General features: G+C 43.2%; 1 protein-coding gene across 1 annotated transcript in view; it reads right to left on the minus strand.

Annotated features, from left to right (window-relative positions):
- Window positions 1–23,650, minus strand: part of XKR4 (XK related 4) — a 285,844-nt gene that overhangs the window by 86,075 nt on the left and 176,119 nt on the right. The window contains exon 2 of the mRNA XM_084618563.1: window positions 6,423–6,622. Within this exon, the coding sequence (XP_084474689.1) occupies window positions 6,423–6,622 (200 nt within the window). The remainder of the gene's footprint in view (window positions 1–6,422; window positions 6,623–23,650) is intronic.

The following is a 23,650-nucleotide window of genomic DNA, read 5'->3' on the forward strand; positions in this document are numbered from 1 at the left end:
GGCCTCACCAATGTCAAATAGAGGGGAACGATCACGTCCCTCGATCTGCTCGCTATGCCCCTACTTATACATCCCAAAATGCCATTGGCCTTCTTGGCAACAAGGGCACACTGCTGACTCATATCCAGCTTCTCGTCCACTGTCACCCCTAGGTCCTTTTCCGCAGAACTGCTGCCTAGCCATTCGGTCCCTAGTCTGTAGCTGTGCATTGGGTTCTTCCGTCCTAAGTGCAGGACCCTGCACTTATCCTTATTGAACCTCATCAGATTTCTTTTGGCCCAATCCTCCAATTTGTCTAGGTCCTTCTGTATCCTATCCCTCCCCTCCAGCATATCTACCACTCCTCCCAGTTTAGTATCATCTGCAAATTTGCTGAGAGTGCAATCCACACCATCCTCCAGATCATTTATGAAGATATTGAACAAAACCGGCCCCAGGACCGACCCTTGGGGTACTCCACTTGATACCAGCTGCCAACTAGACATGGAGCCATTGATCACTACCCGTTGAGCCCGACAATCTAGCCAGCTTTCTACCCACCTTATAGTAACAACTCTAGAGTTCCTAGTACTGCTGGTTGACATATTTTTTAGTGGAACAGTTTTCCATCAGAAAATGAAGTTTCATTTACAAGTTTACATAGGAACATATCCATTCCAACAAAAGTTCCCAATGAAAACATTTCAGAATGATTGAAAATCAACCAATTTTGGCGTAGTGTATCAGTCTTGTCACATGTTGCCCTGTGGGTTCTTTCATTGGATGAATGCACATTGTTTCAGATGAGACACATGAAGTGACAGTGTGACTGACAGCTCTCTCTTACTGGCTGGCCTCAAGTCTGGGATCAAGTTTGTGTGATGGAACCTGCATCTGTGGCTAAAGGGAAGACAGAGTCTCACCAGTAAATACTGTGCGTGTCTCTGACCACCACTGCTGGCAGGTACTGCTGTGATGCAGGACATATTCTTTGATTTCACATCACAAAGCCAGCCCACCCGCCCACCTCCATTCTGGATAATGAAAAGAGGGAGTGGAAGAAGTCCAGGTCAGTCTCAGTCAGCACCAGCTGTCTGACTCCCAAACAAGCTATGTTTTTTCTGATGCTGCTCCTGCTGCTACAAGCAATACTGGACAATCCCTCTCACAGCTCCGCCCCTCTTCCCCCGCTCCTCCCACTGGCCCCGAGAGTTGTGTTAGAGATACTGTAAGACCCCAGTGCTAGGCTGCTCAGAGGCAGCATTCTTCTATGGAGCAGTTCAGGGTTGGAAGAAGACTGAGCCATCCCAAACCTTGACTGCTGGTCTTTCAAGAGGCTCTTATGGAAGCTTTGCACCAAGAACCCCAGGAAAAGAAGGGAACCAGATTGTCAAAAGGAGGAGTCAGCAGAATTCACTTTTCCCCAAGGCAGACTGTGTCCTCTGGAAAGGAGTATTACCCCTGGCCACAGAAGAACACCAAGATGCAGGGGATGGTGATAGTAGTGATGATGAACAGGAGGAACTTAGCAAAGCTTCAGTTACTCCAGCAGCACAGGAGGTTGCTACTATTATAGAATGCCTAGGGACCCTCAGTTTCCTCTAAAACCTTGCTTCAAAACTTCAGCCTTGGAAAGGATGTGATTGGTGCAGGCTGTCACAGCTCCCAGGTGCAGGGAAGAGGCACTGTCTCCATCTTTGCTGGACGTGGCTTTGGTGGGAACACGGGGTGGGGGGGGAAGGCAGTACTCCCACACTGCATTTCTCTCAACAGCAACTGTCACCGGCTACTATCCCCCAACCCCTTCCTTCAGAGTGCATTAAACAGGCAACTGGCCAGGTTTGGCATCATTTCAAAGTTCATGCTGGGTTAAGAGTACTGCCATTTGTCATAAGGTCAGTCTGGGCCATGACCGCAAAACACTGGGGACATCAGGTGTTCTGAAACATATGGAACACAGTCACGCGCTACCCTGCAGCAGCTCAGGAGAAAGGCAACCAGGCACTGGCTCTACTACAGAGCAGAGGCTGACACCACTAGTGCTTTCCATTATATTGTCAGCTAGGTCCACCAGCATCACTCAGAGCACAACGGAGTGTGTTTAGAATGGGGCCAAAATACGATCTCAAGCATCCTAGAATTGTGTTGCTGACCACAGCATGTGTGGGGAGGGTGGCTGTGGCCATGTTTCCTTTCACCTTTGTGGAGGGTGAGCTTCTCAGAGGTCTTATGGCTGCAGCTGCCCCCCAGCTGCCACACAACTAATGGCTCCTATTTTGCTAACAAGGAGCGCCAGATGTGTGTGCTGCTGTAATGTTGTCAAAAGAAAACATTTCAATCTTTCCAAAACAAAATATTTCAGCTTATTTTATTCCACAAAAAATATTGAGGTTGATTTTTCATCCCAAATTGGGACAAAACAAGATTTTGAAATCAGGATGGAAATAGTTGCTAGAGCAAACAAATCCCTGACCATTTATCTCTAGAGGATATTTATACACACAATCACACCCTCTGTATTGTTATGTCACCACTCCGATCACAAGGTACCAAAATGTAATGAAAATACCACTCTCTAGTACAGGTTTAGGTTATCATACCCGCATACTTTTTGTTGTAATAGTCACTATGGCACACAATTCTTACTTCAAAGTCATGTCTCACTTTTTAATTCAAAACCCTAGTGACCCCAAATAAGTGCGAGTGTTACATGATCCAGAAATTACATCCTCTTGGCGTTTGAAATTGATGGTCATTTTTCTGTGTAAAGATTCAGAGTTAGTGTTTGTGTTGTCTGCAATTTTGTGTGCTCTTTTTCTTGTGCTCTCTCTCTCTCTCGGCTATTTTGTTCCAAATTTTTTACTTTACTAAAGACAGTTTATCAATAAAAAAGAAAATGTGTGATAGAATCTGAGTATGAGGAAGCAGCATCTTAAAAGACAAAAAGAACCAATAATCTGCATCTTGTAACAGTATCACCACAAAAACAGATAAATTATACTCATGCTAATCATAATGCCTTGCACTTGCCTACTTAACACACTGTACTTTAAACATAATCCATACCTCAAGTCTGTAACCAGAGTTTAATGCCATATTTTTGTACCTTGGGAAAAAAGTAACACGTGTATAAAATATTCAATAGCTTTTCTTGTGGTCATGAATGTCCTGATTGTAAAAATACCCTGTCTATGTGCCAAAGAATTTCCAGTGTCATTCACTTCCTACCACAAATTTGTGGTTCATGTACCTTGAGGAGCTGAGAGGAAGGGTTTTGACACTCTATCCATCTTCAGGATAATTAGATCCCTTAGGGACAAAGGACAAATTGAGTAATAACAAAACACAAGCATCGATCTTCTAAAGAAAAACAACTGTATGTATTGACCCCTGTTGGAAACCTGTAAAATAGGCAACAAGATCACTGAACAGCTAGCCAAAGAGCAAGCCATACTGGTGATGCTTGGGGATTTTAAAAAAAACAAAACAAAACCCAGCTCTCGTAGGGCACTGCTGTGAGAAATTATGCTTTACTTATGCAGCTCTACAGTAAGTCTGTCAGCCTACAGCACAATGTATTATCTTTAACTTATTTCTTTAATAAGTAAAGAGAACAGAGGAAGGATTTTCACAGCTGGCAGTATATTAGCACTGCATCAGTTTTCGTTAAGGGAATACAACTTTTAAGGTTGTTTTAAGTCTTGTTTAATTTTCTTAGTTTTTTAAATGGGGTGTTTTCCCCAGGGAGGATGGGAGAAAAAGGTTGGATGGGAGATCAGAAACTGTTGCCAGCCCACATTTAGTTATGTATCAGACACCAGAAGGGGTCTCACCATAAAATTCACACAGCTCACTGATTGCAGGTCTCAGGAACCTTCTTTGCTAAACTGAAGCCTTTTTACTTTTTTTTTTTTTTTTTTTTTAAGTAAAAAGCATTTACAGGGTATTTCACAGGTTGAATGTCTCCCCACTAGTCACATTTCTCATAGACACCTATTACACCAAAATGAAGGTGAGGATCCTTCTATATTAAGGATTTATGAAGATACCTAATTTATAGCTAATGGTACAATATTCTGGCTATATTTCTCTAACTAAATTTCTCTTTGTGCTTTGGTTCTCTAAGAAAAAAGTCAATCAGTTAACAATGTATTTCTTAAAGTGACAGTACATTCTTCCAAGTGTAAATCGCTTTTTTCGAAAAAAGCTATCTGAACTACTTTGGCAGCAATCAAAGAATATAGTCATAGATCTCTGACTGCAGCATTCACAACACCTGAAGAACAAAGGAAGTGACATTGGACTGGAGGAGGGGATCCTGACTGAATGTAGTTCAGCCAGAAAGATTGCTGTAACATGTGGTGAGAGAGACCTGGGCTTTGAATTCACTTTAGTTTGCTAAATTAGGCATTAGCTGCTTTTTAGTTTAATTTTTCTTGTAACCAATTCTGACTTTTAATGCCTAGTTACTTATATTCACTTTAAATCTGTCCTTCTGTAGTTGAATAAACTTATTTTATCTAAACCCGTGTGTTTTAAGTGAAGTGTTTGGGAAACTCTTTTAGAAAATATGCACAAATCCTGTTACCTCAAACGACGGACTTTATATGAGCTTGTATTGCCTAGGAGACAGCTGGGCAGTACAAGATGTACATTTCTGGGGAAACTCTCGAACGGGGAGTTTGCTGGTGTCACTCTACATGTAATCCAAGAGTGTTTGGCTGCAGCACTCATACATTGTAACTAAGAGTAACTTACATGCTGGAGGCTGTGCATGAACAGACCAGGACTGGTTGCTTTCGCAATGAAGCAGTGTAAAAGGTACCCTAGATTAGACATCTGAGGTGACACAGATGTTCATCAATCCAGATTGTACTCTGGGTATGTCATAATATCCTTCCCCATGTAGTCTGTGTTCACTGGTCCCCAGGATCCCGAGGTGCCCTCTTCTGGCACGAGCTTATGTATTAATGCAACAATAAGGCACAACAATGCTACAGTAAGAAAGGAAAGCTAAGAACGGGCAAAAAGAGTATTAAATAAGCATTGGAGAAAAGGGTATTTTCATTGGTAACAGAACTGTATCACTGTACTGCCAATCCATAGAGAAGGTCTGCATCAAGGATGCATGTTTGCATTTACTATTTTAAAGTAATAAAAAGGTCTGCTGCACAAAATCAAACCTAAGTAAGAACTAAGCATAAAGCTTCAAGGACTTGGTCTATTTGCAAAACCCATCAGTCAAAGATACTATTTCAGGTACACCTGGCTGAGAACTGATGGCCAAACATTTCATAATACTTTGACATCTCCTTTCCAAAATCATCGCTCTCAGCTATGCCATTTTCTCCTTTGCACAATATCTAGATGAACCTAATCACTGGATTTTTTTTTAAAAAAGTTTGAACATGCCCAGGAATAAAGAGAGGGAAAATAGTGCTGGTTTTATTCCCTTAAGTGGATAATCATGAGGGCGTCTTTCTATTTATGGTTGAAAATTTCCCAGGAAAAACTACTTTAGGACCGGGTACTGGTAAATACACTGTCTTGACCTTGGTTTAAACTGTCAAAATAATTGCTTCAGGGTCTAGCAAGTTCAGCACGCACAGAACAAATCCTTTCAAACTTTGGATATATCCATTCAAAAAAACTTAGGAGAAGGCTTGGTCTAGCCACTACATCAAAGTTGGTCCTCTCTACAGAATGCTGCGTGACCAAAGAGAGCTGAACTGGTCATCTGTAACCCTGCATGTTTCTGATCGCAGAATGCTTCAGGCTAACAACTCTGCATTATTGTTGTTTTCATATAATCAGATGTTTTTGACTGTTTATATAATATTGAAAAATGAATTATAAGACATGACATGTATAACTTTGTTGAGAAAATACTGAACCAAAATGTATAAAGACATTCTGATGTTCAGCATTATAATTACATATATTAGTATTATACTCACTGCAATTTCACTTTGTATTTTGTACAATCCTGAATTAATCTGCAAATCTACTGTCTTATGTAACCACAATTTGAGTATGTACCTAAATTAAGTGTAATGTGGTATGCATTAACAAAACAGTTTTTAAAATAGAAAATGCCTTAAACTGGGACTAACTAGTTTTTCTTGGGGCGGTGAAAACCATGATTTTACCTGGTAAAAACCATCTTTGGTAAATACAATGCCATCCCTGTTTCTCTTAAAGGGTGTAGATTGGGCAAAACAGAATAGTAACTACCACTAACCAGGAGTGACAAGAAGAGCAGAAGAAAATAGTGTGTTTTTGACACAGTAATTGTTAAAACAATAATAGAAGTCAGTAGGGAGACCTCATTCTTATGAGGTGAGAGCAACATACACAGTGGCTGGCTGGAAAGAACAGAGCATGCATGTCCATACATGACATCCTCCTAAATGATGATGAAATTACCTGAAATGATCCCTTACCTTGGAGAGCCTGTAGAGTACGAGTCTGTACAACAATACAGAGCTGCAGAACCAACTGTGGTGCACTTTCCAGAAACGTGGCTAGCAAGTGCAGCATACTCACATCTGCATACTCATATACCATTTTCCAATAAAACCGCCATCTGTCGTTCTCTCCACTTTGTCGACTGCGGATACCTAAGTATATCGTGTGGAAATACCTAGAAATAAAAGAGAGATTAAGAAGACACTGCAGAATATTTTACAAGCACCATTTTTACTCTAAACTAACCCACCTTGTCCCAACATGCTTCAGGATAATGGATGGAAGGGACTATATTCAGAAGGGACACAATATTCTAGTCCATAGTATTTTGTTCAGTGGAAAACAAAACAAAAATTTTTTTTAAAAAAGCCATTTTTGAAAGCTTAGCACTTTGGTCTAATTTGTTAAATGCATTCTATTACTTTCAAAGATAAGGTATTTTAGAAACATAGAAAAGCTGAGCTCATCTATGGCCTTCTGCAAAACCCACTGAAGGAAATGAAAAGATCTACTAACTTCCGTCCAAATGTCCTAAACCTGCAACAGGCTCTGCTTGGGCAGACACTTATGCTCACATAGACCCATACTGACTTCAGTGGGACTCTTTGTGGGCAGAGGAGTCCAGCATACATGGAGCTAATTGTAGGATCAGGGCCTTAAAGAGTTGCTGTGCTTATTAGCCCTGTTCTCCAGAGTGAGAGGCAGGATGAATAAAATACTAACCTTCGCCAGCTTAAAATATTTTTATGGTAGTCTGGATATGTTTTGAAAGGGGGACAGCTACAAATTCCCTAGCCCATATTCAGATGGTTTCTATATAACAGCTGCAGAGGGTAGGACCAGAATCAGCACCTGCGTGACGACAACAGGCTGCTGCTACAGACAGCAGTAACCTGAAGATGAGCAGAGGTGGATGGAAAACACATGGGCCGACCAAGGCATCCAATAGGCTGAGGGAGCAAGAGGAAAAGCACCTGGCTACCAGCCAAATAAATGGAAAGCTGCAGGTGTAGGAGCAATTGGTTTTGTTGGAGGCAAAGGGATGGTTGCTGATGACAGTGAAGCTACCCAGTCACAGAGAAACCTTCCATGGTCTTTACATAGATTATAGCAGCTGCTGGGACACCTGTGCTCTCTTCTGGGTGGCCTTTGATCTGCTGTCAGGAAGGAAACCCTGAGTCTTTTCTACCAGCCACCTCTCTTACCTGAAGGAGAGGATGTTTCATTCGAACAGAGGGCTGGAGGCAGATGCCAGGATGAGAACAGAAATCAGTTGGCAGCTGCTGCAGTATGTGCTGGGGGGTGGGGCAATGTGACACAGGAAGGAGTTCAGTGGCCAAGTGGTTTCTCTGTCAGCAGGGTCTTGCCCAGCTGCCCCGGTCTATCTCCTCCCTCTTGCCCAGGTTGCTCCTGCTCCATAATCATTCCATTTATTAGGACAGGAAAGCTTTATCTCTTGCTGACTGAGCAACACCTGAGAGCGGGCACAAGTGGTGTTCTCCTTACTCCCACCTCAATTTTACTCAGGTAGTTTTTGCTACTATGAAGCATCCGCATCTTGTCATCTTTATACAGGTGCTGCTGTCCTAATTTCTGCTGCTGCTGCTGGTCCTGCCCCAGATGGATCAAACTACCCAAGCAGAAGGAGAGGTTGGGGGAGGGGAGGAAAGAGAGGGGAAGCAAAAGGGACAAAAGGGAAGAAAAAGGTAAAATTAATCAGTGATCCCAGAGCAGTTAAGTTACTTTATTGTTAATTTATTTTCATACTGACCTAAATTAGCCATTTACTCACTATGGCCCTCTTTGTTTCCAAATTGGAGAGTCAGTTAAACAGTGAGTCTAGTAACACTTCAAATGTTACTGCCTGAATAGAACTTTCTGACATGGATAACAGGGGTGCATCTGGTTACCCACAAAATTAATGCGTCCCACTGAAGGAGGAGGTATCTGACTAGATGCGAGGACTTTATACCATTCACTTGTAATTGTTATGAATCACAATATCCAACCAGCCAATCATGCTCTTGTAATTAATAACTATTAAATATTAAGTAACCATTTTAATTTGATGAGATAAAACAAACACTGCAACACCCATCCTGTTTTCCACTCCCCACCCCGAAAGCCCCAACAACAAAACTGAGTTAGCACAGCAAAACAGGGTCTTGATTTACAGGCAACATCCAGCCTCACTTCACTCTTGGGCTCTAACTTCAGCTGTATCTGACAGGATTTATGAACTCTGTGACATAGAATATTCCAGACACAGTCACCACGGTGTCAGTTCACATAGAAAAATCACTGCTGTCACTCTCCCCAATGGCAGGGCTGTGCAGTGAGTGGAGCTCCAGCCTGCCCTCAGTCAGTGCACACCAAACAAAAACCGGGGTGTAGTCTAGAGAAATGTTGGTGTGAGCAGGGATGAGTCTGCAGTACTAGGTGCTCCTCAATGCACACCACAGGGGTGTGTGAGGAAAGCGTAACTTAACATTGAAGCTTTGGACTCTGCCCACGTTGAGTGTTGTAGTGGAGGCGGGACAAAGCAGCAATTAGCCAGCCAGGGATGGTGTAAAGTGGCAGTAAATTACATGGTGATTGACTGGCAAAGAACACAATCCAGGAAGGACCAATGAGGCAACAGAAGGCATTGGCAACATCACAGTGATGATCAAGACAGCAACCTTTCTGACATCCCAAGTGACTTAGAGAAGGCAACAAAACAACAAGGACTAAGGTGGGTAGAAAGTTGGCTAGATTGTCGGGCTCAATGGGTAGTGATCAATGGCTCCATGTCTAGTTGGCAGCCAGTATCAAGTGGAGTGCCCTAAGGGTCGGTCCTGGGGCCGGTTTTGTTCAATATCTTCATAAATGATCTGGAGGATGGTGTGGATTGCACTCTCAGCAAATTTGCGGATGATACTAAACTAGGAGGAGTGGTAGATACGCTGGAGGGCAGGCATAGGATACAGAGGGACCTAGACAAATTGGAGGATTGGGCCAAAAGAAATCTGATGAGGTTCATCAAGGATAAGTGCAGGGTCCTGCACTTAGGATGGAAGAACCCAATGCACAGCTACAGACTAGGGACCGAATGGCTAGGCAGCAGTTCTGCGGAAAAGGACCTAGGGGTGACAGTGGACGAGAAGCTGGATATGAGTCAACAGTGTGCTGTTGTTGCCAAGAAGGCCAATGGCATTTTGGGATGTATAAGTAGGGACATAGCCAGCAGATCGAGGGACGTGATCGTTCCCCTCTATTTGACATTGGTGAGGCCTCATCTGGAGTACTGTGTCCAGTTTTGGGCCCCACACTACAAGAAGTATGTGGAGAAATTGGAGAGAGTGCAGCGAAGGGCGACAAAAATGATTAGGGGTCTGGAACACATGACTTATGAGGAGAGGCTGAGGGAACTGGGATTGTTTAGTCTGCAGAAGAGAAGAATGAGGGGGGATTTGATAGCTGCTTTCAACTACCTGAGAGGTGGTTCCAAAGAAGATGGTTCTAGACTATTCTCAGTTGTAGAAGAGGACAGGACAAGGAGTAATGGTCTCAAGTTGCAGTGGGGGAGGTTTAGGTTGGATATAAGGAAAAACTTTTTCACTAGGAGGGTGGTGAAACACTGGAATGCGTTACCTAGGGAGATGGTAGAATCTCCTTCCTTAGAGTTTTTTAAGGTCAGGCTTGACAGAGCCCTGGCTGGGATTGGTCCTGCTTTGAGCAGGGGGTTGGACTAGATGACCTCCTGAGGTCCCTTCCAACTCTGATATTCTATGAGGGCATGAGCATGATGAGATAACTGGATGCACAATGCAGTATTATGGTAAATGTTGGACCGAGTGAGGGATGACATCAATATTAAGGCTCAGAAAAACAAGCAGTAAATGGCGTGATTCCTATATCCATAAGCAAATTGTTCAGTTCTGTTAACACAGCCAGTCCACTGGCTGACAAGACACTCAGTCACAGCAGACACAAGGGCTCCTGGACCAGACTCCAGAACCCTGCAGCACAACACAGTCAGCTGTGTCTCTTGTACACCATATACTAAAAAAGTATAGCCACTGGTTTCTTCTGCTGTCCTCACCTCCCTCCAAGGAGCATATGTAGATGTATTGCACACCTTTGCAAACATCATCTCCAGCATTCCTGTAGTAACATCACTCACTCACTTTTGGAATCGCTAACAGGAGCCATCAGCAGCCTTCCTTTTACAGTAATGGTGTGCTCCTAGTGGAAATACCACTTGCTGTTCTACATTTGCCTTATGACCAGTGATTTATGAGCACTTAACGACATAATTCCTCTCCCTTTGCCCTTTATGGGCAGTGAGGTAGGTGATTGGGTAGCCATCCCCCAACCCTCCCATATTTAAACAAGAAGCAGAAACAGAAAATCTGTGAAAGATCACTATTCTTTTCCTACAGATTAGAGGCCAAGTTTTTAAATGAGGCCCCAACTTGGACTGTCTTTTTGCACCGGTATCACCATTGGCCAAACTAATTACAGGCAGAAATAAGCATTTACACACATAACTACTATTCCTGATTTAGGGGTACAATAAGGTAGTAGACATCTAAAAATTATCCTTTGCATTCACAATTATATCAGCAATTGATGTAATAGTCCTGGATGTGGCTTCACACTAGCAATAACTGGAACACCACCCTTTTATGATTTGTGCAGCAGTAGCACCTAGAACAGAGGTGGGCAAACTATGGTCCGTGGGCCACATCTGGCCCGTGGGACCGTCCTGCCCAGCCCGTGAGCTCCCGGGGAGGCTAGCCCCCGACCCCTCCCCTGCTGTCCTCCCTCCCCTGCAGCTGCAGCGCACCGTGCCGCCAGCACTCTGGCCTGCTGTTCCTGCTGATCTGAGCAGCATGGTAAGCGGGCAGGGCGGGGCAGGGGTTGGATAAGGGGCAGGGGGTCCCGGGAATCAGTCAGGGGACAGGGATCAGGGGGCGGTTGGATGGGGAGGAGGTTCTCCAGGGGGCAGTCAGGGGATGGGGAACAGAGGGCATTGGATAGGCATGGGAATTCTGGAGGGGGGCTGTCAGAGGGCAGGGGTGTGGATAGGGGTTGGGGCAGTCAGGGGACAGGGAGCAGGTGAGGTTGGATGGGGGTGTGGTCCCGGGGGACAGTTAGGGGCGGGGGTGTGGATAGGGGTCAGGGCAGTCAGAGGACAGGGAACAGAGGGGTTGGATAGGCGTGGGAGTCCCGTGGGGCCTGTCAGGAGGTGAGGGTATGGATAGGGTGCGGGGCAGTCAGGGGACAGGGAGAAGGGGGGGTTGGATAGGGGGTGAGGTCCTGGGGGGTGGAGTAGGGGCGAGGGTCCCGGGAGGGGGCGGTCAGGGGACAAGGAGCAGGGGGATTTGGATGGGTCAGGGGTTCTGAGGGGGGCAGTCGGGGGCGGGAAGTGGGAGGGGGCGGATTTAGAAGTGAGGAGACAGCTGCACAGAGAGAGAAGGAATGTAGACTTTGCTGTACAATGTCCGAAGTTCTATGGCCTGTGTTATTCAGGTGGTCAGACTAGATGATCACAAGGGTCCCTCCTGGCCTTGGAATCTATGACTCTAATCAGTGGTCCATATAGTCCTGCCTCTACCAGAGATTAATACCAGATGCTTCAAAAGAAGGTGTAAATCCCTAATGTACATATATGCTATAGTCTTTTTTTATGGAAGGAAGCCTCTTCCTAACACAGAGCTGATAGTGGTTAGTTTATGAAGTGTAAGAGTTAATATCTTATCATTTTTCAGCCAACATGTAATTTAAGTGACTTGGGCAAGCTCACATAGAATGTCTATGGCAGAGCCAAGAATAGAAACAGATCTCCTGATTCCCAGTGCCTTAACCATTAGAGCATTTCTTCCCCTCTGTTACAAATGTTTCCCCTGGCCCCAGGCTATGTCTTAGACCAAAGCAACAAGCTCAGTAGTGGATGAAACTCCAGGGGTTTGCTTTGGATAGGCATGCCAAAACTTGGGAGGCTTAGATGAAGTTTAGCCAAACCTTTTGGGTCATTAATATTCATTTGGAAATGTCAAGAGAAAGAACTTCTTGTTATAGTTCTAGTACCTTCTTCTCCTAGTCAGCCTCTGCTCATGGGGTAACTTGGATCTTCAGTTCCTGCGTCTGGCTGGAGCAATGGTGTGCAGGGGTGCAAGAAAAATAACATTAATGTGGACAACAAACTAACCAATGGGGTTTTTGAAATCTCAGTTTGAATCTGTTGTTGTTTTAGTCAAACTGCTCAAGCCATTCCATGGCAATTCAGCACTTGGCACCAGATTCAGCCTTCCCACGGTGTTGACCCTGGCAGAAGTCCCCAGTGGTGGTCAGTAAATTGCAGCAATGGAAAAGATGTAGAACACTTTCATTGGGTGGCATGTAGGCTGGGAATCATAGGGAAAATTCATAGCCCTCAAAATGGGCTGCACTGGCCAGGAAGAGGGTGTGCTGAGGACAGCCTGGGGATGCCCCCAATTCACCTCACCACCTTGGTGAAGTTAGCTGAAAGAGCTACTAGCAACAATGCCACAACTCATAGCTGCACTTCCATTCCCTGCCAGGTTACATCTCTCCAAAACAGCTTCTTTGAACTTGGGCCTACATTTGTTAAACTGAGTTAATCTACAATTATTCAAGCTGCTGCCAAACTGATCTGTAATAGCATGGCACAGAGTGGGGGTGTGTATTACGACAGGTTTCAGAGTAGCAGCCGTGTTAGTCTGTATTCGCAAAAAGAAGAGGAGGACTTGTGGCACCTTAGAGACTAAGTACTGCTCTTCTTTTTGTGTGTATTATGTGCATTAGTCTTCACTTCCCATTTTTAGGAATATCATCTTTGGAAGTGGGGCATTTTAAACATTCTGTGGAGATGTATTAAAAACTCATTATCACAACAAGGTCATCTGGAATCAAGCTAAATCAGATACATGCAAATGAGTGGAGTGCAGTTTTTGAATAACAACATTCAGTTTGGATTACCCAATGTATGATAAGAAAATCACAGCAGATGCTGCTACAGCAAAGGTGGGAGATTAGGGCACAGCATGCCAAGAAATGGCAAATATATTTTGCAGAAACCCCAGAAATTCGCTAATTTATGTCAGTGTCTTTTATTTTGTGTGCCATCATTCTGCAACTAATTTTTCCCTAGGAAGTTGTAAGGTCACACTGACCTGTATGTTCAAACCACAGTCAGGAACAAAAGAAAAGCTAAATGCATTTGTTAAAATACTTATAAAAGTTGATACAAAAGGAGCCCTTTTGCACAGGAATAGCTTTTCCACTGGCTTTTTCAAACTTAATTTCAAAAGCAAATTTAAAGGGCAAGTTACTGCCTCTGACTTGATCCGGAGCTTCATGCCATTCTACAGCATATTCACAGTGCAAGGGCAGAAATAATCATCATTAGAGCTGGTCACGAAATTTCCAGCAAAACAGTTTTTTGTTGGAAAAACACTGGTTTGTTGAAGCCTAAACTTTTCATGGGAAAAGACTGGTTTAGACAAATACTTGTCATGAAGGTTTCTGGAAGGAGAGAGAGAGAGACCCATCAAAGAATAGCCAATAGCCCAGTACTTAGGGCACTCAGCTAGGATGTGAGAGACCCAGATTTAATTCCCTGCTCTTCCTGATTTTGAGCCAAAGACCTGATTTGAGGAATTGCACTTTTATTTATTGGCCACTTCGTTATCCCAAAAGGGGTAGGGCTAAATTGTGGCCTGTCCAGAAGGCTGAGTTAGGGGAAGAGAGACCATCACAGAGGCAGAGCAACTGTCAACAGGGGTGCTAGAGAGGAAAGAGCTTTCCACACCATGTTAAGCTCCAGCAGTAAGTCCACTTATCTACACAGACACAAATAATTGTGACCACCAGCATGGAGGCTAGAGGCATAAAATCTTCCTTCCGGTCATTCTAACAGTCTTTCTTGCACAAAAAAAGACAAATCAAGATGGCAAAGAGATGGTGGCAGAAGAGGACATGTCAAAGCACTTAGAAAAACAAGAGAATTCAAAACCCCTTGGATTTGAGAGAGTAATCTTTAAAAGGTGCTTCATCTCCTTAAATAGTGTTTCTTCAAGACTGGTTCTCAAACTTCATTAGCATTCTTTAGACACAAAAGACCTTATCTGACATAGGAAATAGTAAAAGATATGTAGCAAGCACAAATGTTACCTAAGCTAACTGTTTGGGGTGACATTTTAAATGCAGAAAATTAAAGCTGGCAGGATAATACTGACCTTTCAGCCTGAATAAATAAAATAGCATTTGCTAAATCTAAATGGCTACCTCTAGCTGCAGCAAATGTTATGTCTTTTAATACTACTACACAGATCTTTGGTAGAGTTAACTTTCAGTAATCGCTCCTCGGCCTAAATACATTCATCTGCAGCAGAACGTGGAAGGAAGAAAATCCCAGGAATGTGGTCCAGGGGCCGGGGGGGGGGAGGGGGGAACACGACAGTAACACATATGGGGAGAAAACACATGACCATACAAACCCCCATTCCTCAGAAGCTCTATGTGGCCAGGGAGGAACTAGGGAACAGCCATTCTATGCAGTATGTATTCCCTCCTATAGGTGCCCATTTTTTGAGTGCACTAAAATACAACACAAAGATTGGGTAATGCTCTTCTAAGCTATATTAACGCCTCTCTGTGCTTTGTGAAAACCTCTTGTCACCGGTGAGCCAATGGCAGCTGGACAGACTGTGCTCTAAGACAAAAGGCCTAAGGGAACTATGAAAGGACTCCTCTCCTCCCTCTGCTCTCCAAAGGAAGATGTGCTTCATGTCATATAACTATTGCTGTGTGGGAAGGGGAATAGGCTATACTGGTGTGAGGCACTTTTATACTAATATAACTGCATCCACATTAGGGATTTTTAGTGGTATAACTATTTCAATTTAAAAAATTAGCCCCCTAACTAAAATAGTTATACCTATACCAAAACTATGTATAGACTAGGCCTTATTTAAATTGGTGGACAGTCTTATTTTAGGTTTCAGAGTAGCAGCCATGTTAGTCTGTATTTGCAAAAAGAAAAGGAGTACTTGTGGCACCTTAGAGACTAACAAAGTCTCTAAGGTGCCACAAGTACTCCTTTTCTTTTAGTCTTATTTTAGCATAACTGGTTTGTTTCAGTTTAGATTAAACCAAGGTTTGTGCTTGTTTAATTAAGCCAGTTTAAATTCACACCTTTAAATTTGTGCAATTCTCTCTACATACAAGCCCATACTGGTAAAGGATGGCCTTTTCTCAGTTATCCCTTTAACTGGACTCCCACAGGGACAACTACACAGGACATCTGAGTGCGAACCCTTCCCACTTAAGACATAAACAAAGCTCCAACATTACTATCTATCATGAGCCACTCTTTGCATATCCACTGCATTGTTAAGTTCCGTAAATGTTCTATCTTTAATACTGTTTTACAGAGGGATTCCTTTGGTTGGCCCATCTTATGTGTTTCTCCAGCTGCCCAAAGGCACATCTGCCACAGCAGATGCTCTGGCTTAATTTTTAATGCATATCCCATGTATTTCCATCTTCTTTTCTGGGTAACTTTGTAAATAAGGGGTTGTTGAACTCTCTTATGAGTATTGGCATTTGTTATAAATTTACTCAATTTAATATCTACTATTTTCCTGTGGCATTTGCTTTCAAAGACATTTAGCTGTCTGTTGGTACCTGTGGCAGATTTCCAGCTTTCACATTCATATGCTGAGGTGGACATACCAGCTGAGTTGAAGATTTGAAGTTTGGTTTTTAAGTTGTAGATTTGCAATGTTCAAATTACATTTAAGCTGGTGAATTTAGCTGCCACTTTGCCAGTTGATGACATTACGTTGTTCATGTCCCTATGGGCTTGCACATTACTGCTGAGACATGAGAACTGACTCACCTTTTGTAATGCTTGAGTTAGGACAAATCTGGAGGTTCTTATTCAGGAAAAACTCATTCTGAGCTCATTGGGCACATTCTCTAAGTTAGGGCTTTTGGATTTGGCCTGAAAGAACTGAGGAAAGGCTGAAACTTTAAAAAGCTGCCATTCTGATGACCTTTACCCTAAACAAAACACAAAGCCAAAAACCCTCAGTACAAAGATTTATGAATGCTACATTTATGAAACACACAGAAATAGCCTACAGTTCAATGTTCAAGTTCATAGTCAAGATCATTCCTTTCGTGAAACTGCTGTTGAGCATTGCTGATGTGTTAGCTGGCAAATTCACTTTTGAATGGAATGATGTACCAAATTCTTCAAACAGGCAACACTAAAGTGCACTATACAGTAAGTTCTGAATAATAGAAGCACGAAAAAGTTGACAATCTGGAATTCTGTGAAGCAGGTTTTAGCTGTTGGGTTGGCACGTGAAAGCATATGAGCACTGCTTGTGGATATCCCAGTAAGTAATGACACCCACGCTGTTGCCTGAATGTTTATAGACTGTTTAGTTGGAATATCAGCCCCCTGTTAGGTTTAGCATATTGCTCTGAGCATTCTGTTTACTGAACTTTTACATCAGATGGTTGAGTGACATTTTTCCCTAAAAAATAAAACCTGAAAGCACAGATAGTTGTATAAATAAAATTTTAAAAATGTATAGGGAAGATGAAAGTGGCTATTTCTAATTCTTGTTTCTGTCTTTTCAATCCAGGAATTAGAAAGGGCAGGCAATTCCCACTACAGTGTCTTTTGTTGTTGTGGTCTGGCAATAGATAATCTGGATAATGAGGCAGATAGCTCCTGCTGCTCCTATGTATGAGATTAGATGCTAGACTCAAGAGTGACACAGACCAACTCCAGACACCGGTATATATTAGTGTAGTGAGGCTGAGAGTGAGAGGGAAAGATGTATGTACTGAAGAAAATGCATTACAACTAGAACTGTCAATTAATCACAGTTAACTCACATGATTAACTCAAAAAAATTAATCACGATTAAAACAAGTAAATTTATTACATATTTTTGGATTTTTTTCTACATTTTCAAATATATTGATTTCAATTACAACACAGAATACAAAGTATACAGAGCTCACTTTATATTATTATTTTTGATTACAAATATTTGCACTGTAAAAATGACAGACAAAAGAAATAGTATTTTTCAGTTCACCTCAGACAAGTACTGTAGTGCAATCACTTTGTCGTGAAAGTGCAACTTACATTGTATATATTTTTTGTTTTTGTCAGCATGGACACATGTCCTCTGGAATGGTGGTTGAAGCATAAAGGGACATATGAATCTTTAGTGCACCTGGTACATAAATATCTTGCAACACTGGCTACAACAGTGCCATGCGAACACCTGTTCTCACTTTCAGGTGACATTGCAAACAAGAAGTGGGCGGTATTATCTCCTGCAACTGAAAACAAACTGGTCTGTCTGAGCGACTGGCTGAACGAGAAGTAGGACTGAATGGACTTGTAGGCTCTAAAGTTTTACATTGTTTTGTTTCACAGTTTTTTGTACATAATTCTAGATTTGTAAGTTCAACTTTCATGATAAAGAGATTGCACTACAGTACTTGTAACAGGTTTCAGAGTAGCAGCCATGTTAGTCTGTATTCGCAAAAAGAAAAGGAGTACTTGTGGCACCTTAGAGACTAACCAATTTATTAGAGCATAAGCTTTCGCGAGCTACAGCTCACTTCACCGGATGCATTCAGTAGAAAATACAGTGAGGAGATCTATATACAGACAAAACACGAAAAATGGGTGTTATCATACACACTGTAAGGAGAGTGATCACTTAAGATGAGCTATTACTAGCAGGAGAGTGGGGGTGGAGGGGGAAGAAAACCTTTTGTAGTGATAATCAAGGTGGGCCATTTCCAGCAGTTAACAGGTGCCCACCCCTGCCTTAAAGGAACACAAACATGTCAGTATGGCTGACCAGCAGTCCAGGTTCCTGTAGGGACTAGAGCTAGGACTGTTAGAGCTCTGCCCAGGGTGAGGTTCACCAGCAGTTCATGAACTCAAAACTGAAGGTTTCCCTAACAAAACTGGCAGTGAACTATCCCATATAGATTTGCTTGGGCTCTTGAACTGACTAACTCAAACCATTAAGGGTAAACCTCCCTCCGCTCAACCTGTCCCTCCAGCATCTGTATTTCCCATTTCTCACCTTATGTTAGATGTATCATATATCAGATGACCCCTCCTCACCCTCCCAAGGTACTGTGGGGTTGCCACTCCTCCACCAGAAGAGTCTTAGGAGCATTTCAGAGGGACAGCATGAGTCTGTCACCATAGTGGGGAAGGAACAGGGAAACAGTCCCACTACAAACACTGGTTCTAGTGAATTGAGATGTCCTATAACCATGAATATAGTGCCCTGCCTGCTGCACTCTAGGGGTTCTTGTGCACTGCTCCGAGGAAGCATTTACTAGGGAATGCTTGGAGTTCCAGAGCTTGCCTCATGAAGGATTATAGAGAGATCTGTGCTCCTGGATTCTGGTTGACACCCCCAGCCAGGAACAATTGAGATGAAAACCGGGACTGAATTATCTGGACACTTTAGGATGACTAAAGCATAGGCAATCAGAAACCACTGAACATTTGGTAGTGAAAAGAAATTGGAAAATAACTCCAATGTAAGCAGATATAGTACAGGGGAGAAAAGTTATTGTACAGAGAACAGACTATTCAAAGTCTACCTCTCACATCCCCAATCATAAACCTAATGAAAAATTGCTGAAATACTGCTATAACTGTGCATGAACACACCTTAAACATCAAAAAAGCTATAAAGGTGGGTCAGTGAGCCACAAATAGGTGAAATGGCTTGTCCCTGGTCACACTTGAAGTTTGTGACAGACCAAGAATTGAACCCCTAGTCTTCTGAGGTCTAGTGTAGGGTTTTAACCACATGACCATCTTGCCTTTGACAGCTTGTTATGCTATAATCCAAGACTGTAGTTTAGGAGTTTCATACACACTATTCCAGAGAGACAGAACAGCCTTCACCCTCTTGGAAGAGGTCAGGTAGGGATGGTGTCTGGACTCTACCCTGCTTGGGCTTCTCATTCAAAAAAGATAGCCTAAAGTGTCCTCTTGCACAAAGTGTGTCGCTTTCAGGACTTCAGCCAAGTGATACATGGGAGACATCTACTGACCACAGATGAAGGCAGAGTTATGGGGCCTGTGATGACAGTGGGAAGAGGATGATTGCGATTAATAAGCATCCAGACAGAGAGCTAGGTGAGTATTTTTTCAATTTGCTGGCAATGTTAAAAAAAGATTGTTTTGGGTTGAACAAAAATAGAATTTTTACAACACATTGAAAAAGTTAAAAAAAAAATCATTCCAGACCAACCTTGTCATTTCATTCAACCTGCAACAAAACATTTCGTTTCACTTTGAGCATTTTTAATATTTTACATTAAAAAAAAGTAAAGAAAAACTCTAAATGTAAAGTTGTTTAGAATAGAAAAATCAAAACATTTTGGATTTTTTTTAAGGTTTCCTTGACTGAAATAATTTAGCAAAATGAATGCAACTTCCCAAAACATTTCAATGTCACCTAATCTGCACCTCCCCGCCACCCCATGTGTGTGCGCAAACAGATTTCAGCTGAAAAATTTCACCCAGCTCTATTCAGCTATTTAGCAGCTCATGGGCAGCATCAGGCTGGTGCAGTTTGTCAGTCACCCAAAAGCATATCTAAAGGCTGGTGTTCTCCCTGATTAGAACAGGAGAACTAGCTGTACAGCAGCATCAGTTGCATTTTTTCCATTTGCTTAGTCGAATTCATGTTGTAGGGTGAATGCCTGGGGATTTTTCACTTACTTAACTGTTTTTTTTAGTTATGACTCCTAATGGGTTGTGCTGGGAGTGTGCTGAAGTTGACTCTTAAGGAGTACCAAGGCAATGTCATCAGGAATTTAGGCATTTTTAGCTTAGTGGCTGAACTAAATTTTAACATTAAATCACCCTTGTGGCACTCAGTACAACAGCCCAGCTGGTTCATTGAAGCTAAGCTCTGGCTGGTTCTGCGCAGGTGCACTAGAGAGGAAGATGCTTACACAAGTATTACACCCGTAAAGGAGGCAGACATATTTTGGTTGACAGCAATTGGCGGTGTGAGGAATTGGGGCCAGCTAAAGATGCCACTGACCTCCAGACAGAGCTGGCCAGGATCCTGGGGGATGAGTGGAGTGCATGCTTTGGATGACTAGACTCTCAAAATGCAGTCACTGAGGCACTGTAGCATGAGGTGGGCTTGCAGGGCCAATTTTTTTTGGAAATCAAATTGGTTAGGTGGCAACATATGGCAGACTTGGTGTGGGGGCATCCTGGGAGGTAACAAAGCACAGAGTTGTTTTGGGGGAAATCTTGCCAGCTCAACAGAGGGCCAGAATATACCTGGGAGTTTAAAAAAAAAATGGACAAAACTGTTATATAAATCTGCCAGGGACATCAGGACAGGCCCTAAGAATGGAAATCTTCACTGTTTCCAGATACAAGGTCACCCTATGCACTTGCATCCTTCTAATGAGGCAGTGAGACTTTCTCCCCAGTATCCGTGAGAGGTGTCATGCCTTACACAGGTGTAATGCCTCCCCATACTATTGCCCTACCCAACTATCAAGAAGATTACCGGTCTAGGGTTTGGCCCTATTACTAGTACATAACATTATGAAGAAAAAAGGTTAAATGTGGGTGGTAATGGGTCACAACAGGCTTGCTCAAATGGCAGCCAGCAGGCCAAATGTAATTCATGGAATATTGCTTTAATATTGCCTGTGCCCACCTGTTAGGATGTGTGTATTATTCATGAAATCTCTAGCTGGAAGCCAGACCATAGAGCCTAGAACATTCCCCAGTGGGAAAGCAGAGAGAGAAAGAGAGGACACATTTTAAGGATAATAGCACTTTCCTTGTTCAGTGTTAGAAGAAAGTGACTCTTTGTGATGCTTCACTCTTGCCACAAAACCTTTGTCTTTAACATGGAGGTGTATCTCAAGATAGATCACGGTCTACTTGGTTCAAGTTGGAACATTTCATGCTGGGACCTGAAGTCTTCATGGACCACAACACAATATTAATGTTAAGGACATCTGCAGTCTTATTTCTAGGTAAATTAAGTGCAGACTTCTAATGGCTGGCACATTGCCAGCATGACCTTTGGGCAAATTTGGAGCATTCCTCTGCTACAGAATCTGTTTCAATTTCCTTTTCTGCATTAAACATTAATGTTCCGAATGAAAAATAATTTGGAAGGAAAATTAAAAATCACCTGCTGAAGCCTTCCTTGTGAGATATAGGAATCAAAACTGAAGAGATTTACCCTGTTCTCCAGAACAAAAAGAAAAACATTAGCATGTTCCTCGTAAGGAAACAAAGTTTTTGTTTTTGTTTTTCAATATTCAGACACACCCAATAAAAAGGTACATTAAAAGCAAAATGTCTTGTTATTTAACAGCAGCTATTGTTGAGGTAAAAAATATAGTAAAGTTTCCTCTGGTAGCTAGGCAACAGAAGAAAATACCACTTATTTGAGTTGCTGTTTATTCTACTATTTTTTAGGCGTTGCTGTAGAGATTCTTACTCTCCATACTTCTCAAACAGTAGAAAAAGCAGCTGTTTATGATACAGATAAATTGTTTAATGTACTGTTTGATCCAGGAGGCAAATTAGACATCAGAAAAAACGTCTAGAATAGCTACAACCGGCCATCTTCCTATAAGTGTTTCAGTAGATTATGTAACACAAGCAAATGTCCTCTGCTGACACAGACAATTGTCACAAATATGGACTATATGAAGCATGAAATCAGTACATTTCCATTTTTTCAAAGAATGCAAATGTTGTCTCAGTCATGTGTATCTTCCTAAAGACTTTTCAGATTAAGCACATGGTAGCAATATACTATTTGACACTTCCGAACTGAAGAGTTCTTTCCAGAGCTGCATGTATTACCCTCAGATAAATGGTTTCATTATGGTGAAAATCTATAGCAGAAAACACTCAGAGCTATAGTCTGACTGGAATTGCACTGAGTGGCTCACTTTTTTCAGAATCAGAATGAAAAGCAACTGAATAGAGCTCTTCTCTCTAATTTCTGTGAAATCTGACATCTTATTTCTGACCAAACATCCGCAAACAAGGTGGAGGGTTGTCTGGATGGGACTCAGAACACTGGAAAATGATGATCTGGCAAACTACCTGCAGCAAGATACACAAAATTCTACCCCACAAGCATAAGAAAAATTGATGGCATTTCATATTGTAACACATTCATGAGCACCTTGAATTTGGATTTTTGCTTCAAAATATCAGGCCTTTGCTATTTGTGTTAAAGGGGAATTATTGTTAGCAGAACAGTGACTATTACACACAATAGAGCAGCTCTGATATCATCCATTAGAGCAGAGGTGGGCAAACTACGGCCCGCGGGCCACATCTGGCCCGCAGGACCGCCTGCCTGGCCCTTGAGCTCCCAGCCGGGGAGGCTCGCCCCCTGGCCCCTCCCCTGGTATCCCTCCTGCCCTGCAGCCTCAGTGCGCTGTGCCACCAGCACGGGAGGGAGCTACACTGCGGGGGCAGAGGAGAGCAGGGAGGGAGGCTCACCTGCAGCCTCAGGGGAGCAGGCGGGTTGTGTGGGTGGTGGGAGCGCGGCGAACGCGGGCGGAGGACCGGGTGGCTGCGGTGCTTTGAAGGGGAAACCGCCACTTCTCTCCGGCTGCCCCTGCTCCTCCTGAGTCCTCCGCCCATGTCCGCAGGGCCGCATTCTGAAAGGGGCTTTGGGGGGGGAGGGTTGGATAGGAGGTGGGGTCCTGGGGGGCCTGTTAGGGGGTGGGGGTGTAGATAGGGGTCGGGGCAGTCAGGAAGCGGAGGGGAGTTGGATGGGGGTGGGGTCCCGGGGTCGGTTAGGGGCGGGGGTCCCAGGAGGGGGTGGCCAGGGGACAAAGAGTAGGGGGGGTTGGATGGGTCGGAGGTTCTGAGGGGGCAGTCAGGGGGCAAGAAGTGGCAGGGGGTGGATAGCGTTAGGGTTTGGGGAGGCACAGCCTTCCTTTCCCGGCCCTCCATACAGTTTTGGAATCCCGATATGGCCCTCAGACCAAAAAGTTTGCCCACTCCTGCATTAGAGGGAAGCGGTGTGTACACCACTAGCCATTTATTACAATACTGTGAGGCAAACTATGGATAAATCCTAACTCTGTTAAGTCAATGGCAAAACTCCCA

The sequence above is a fragment of the Lepidochelys olivacea genome, assembly GCF_965140295.1.
Source record: "Lepidochelys olivacea isolate rLepOli2 genome assembly, chromosome: 2".
Taxonomy (NCBI): domain Eukaryota; kingdom Metazoa; phylum Chordata; order Testudines; family Cheloniidae; genus Lepidochelys; species Lepidochelys olivacea.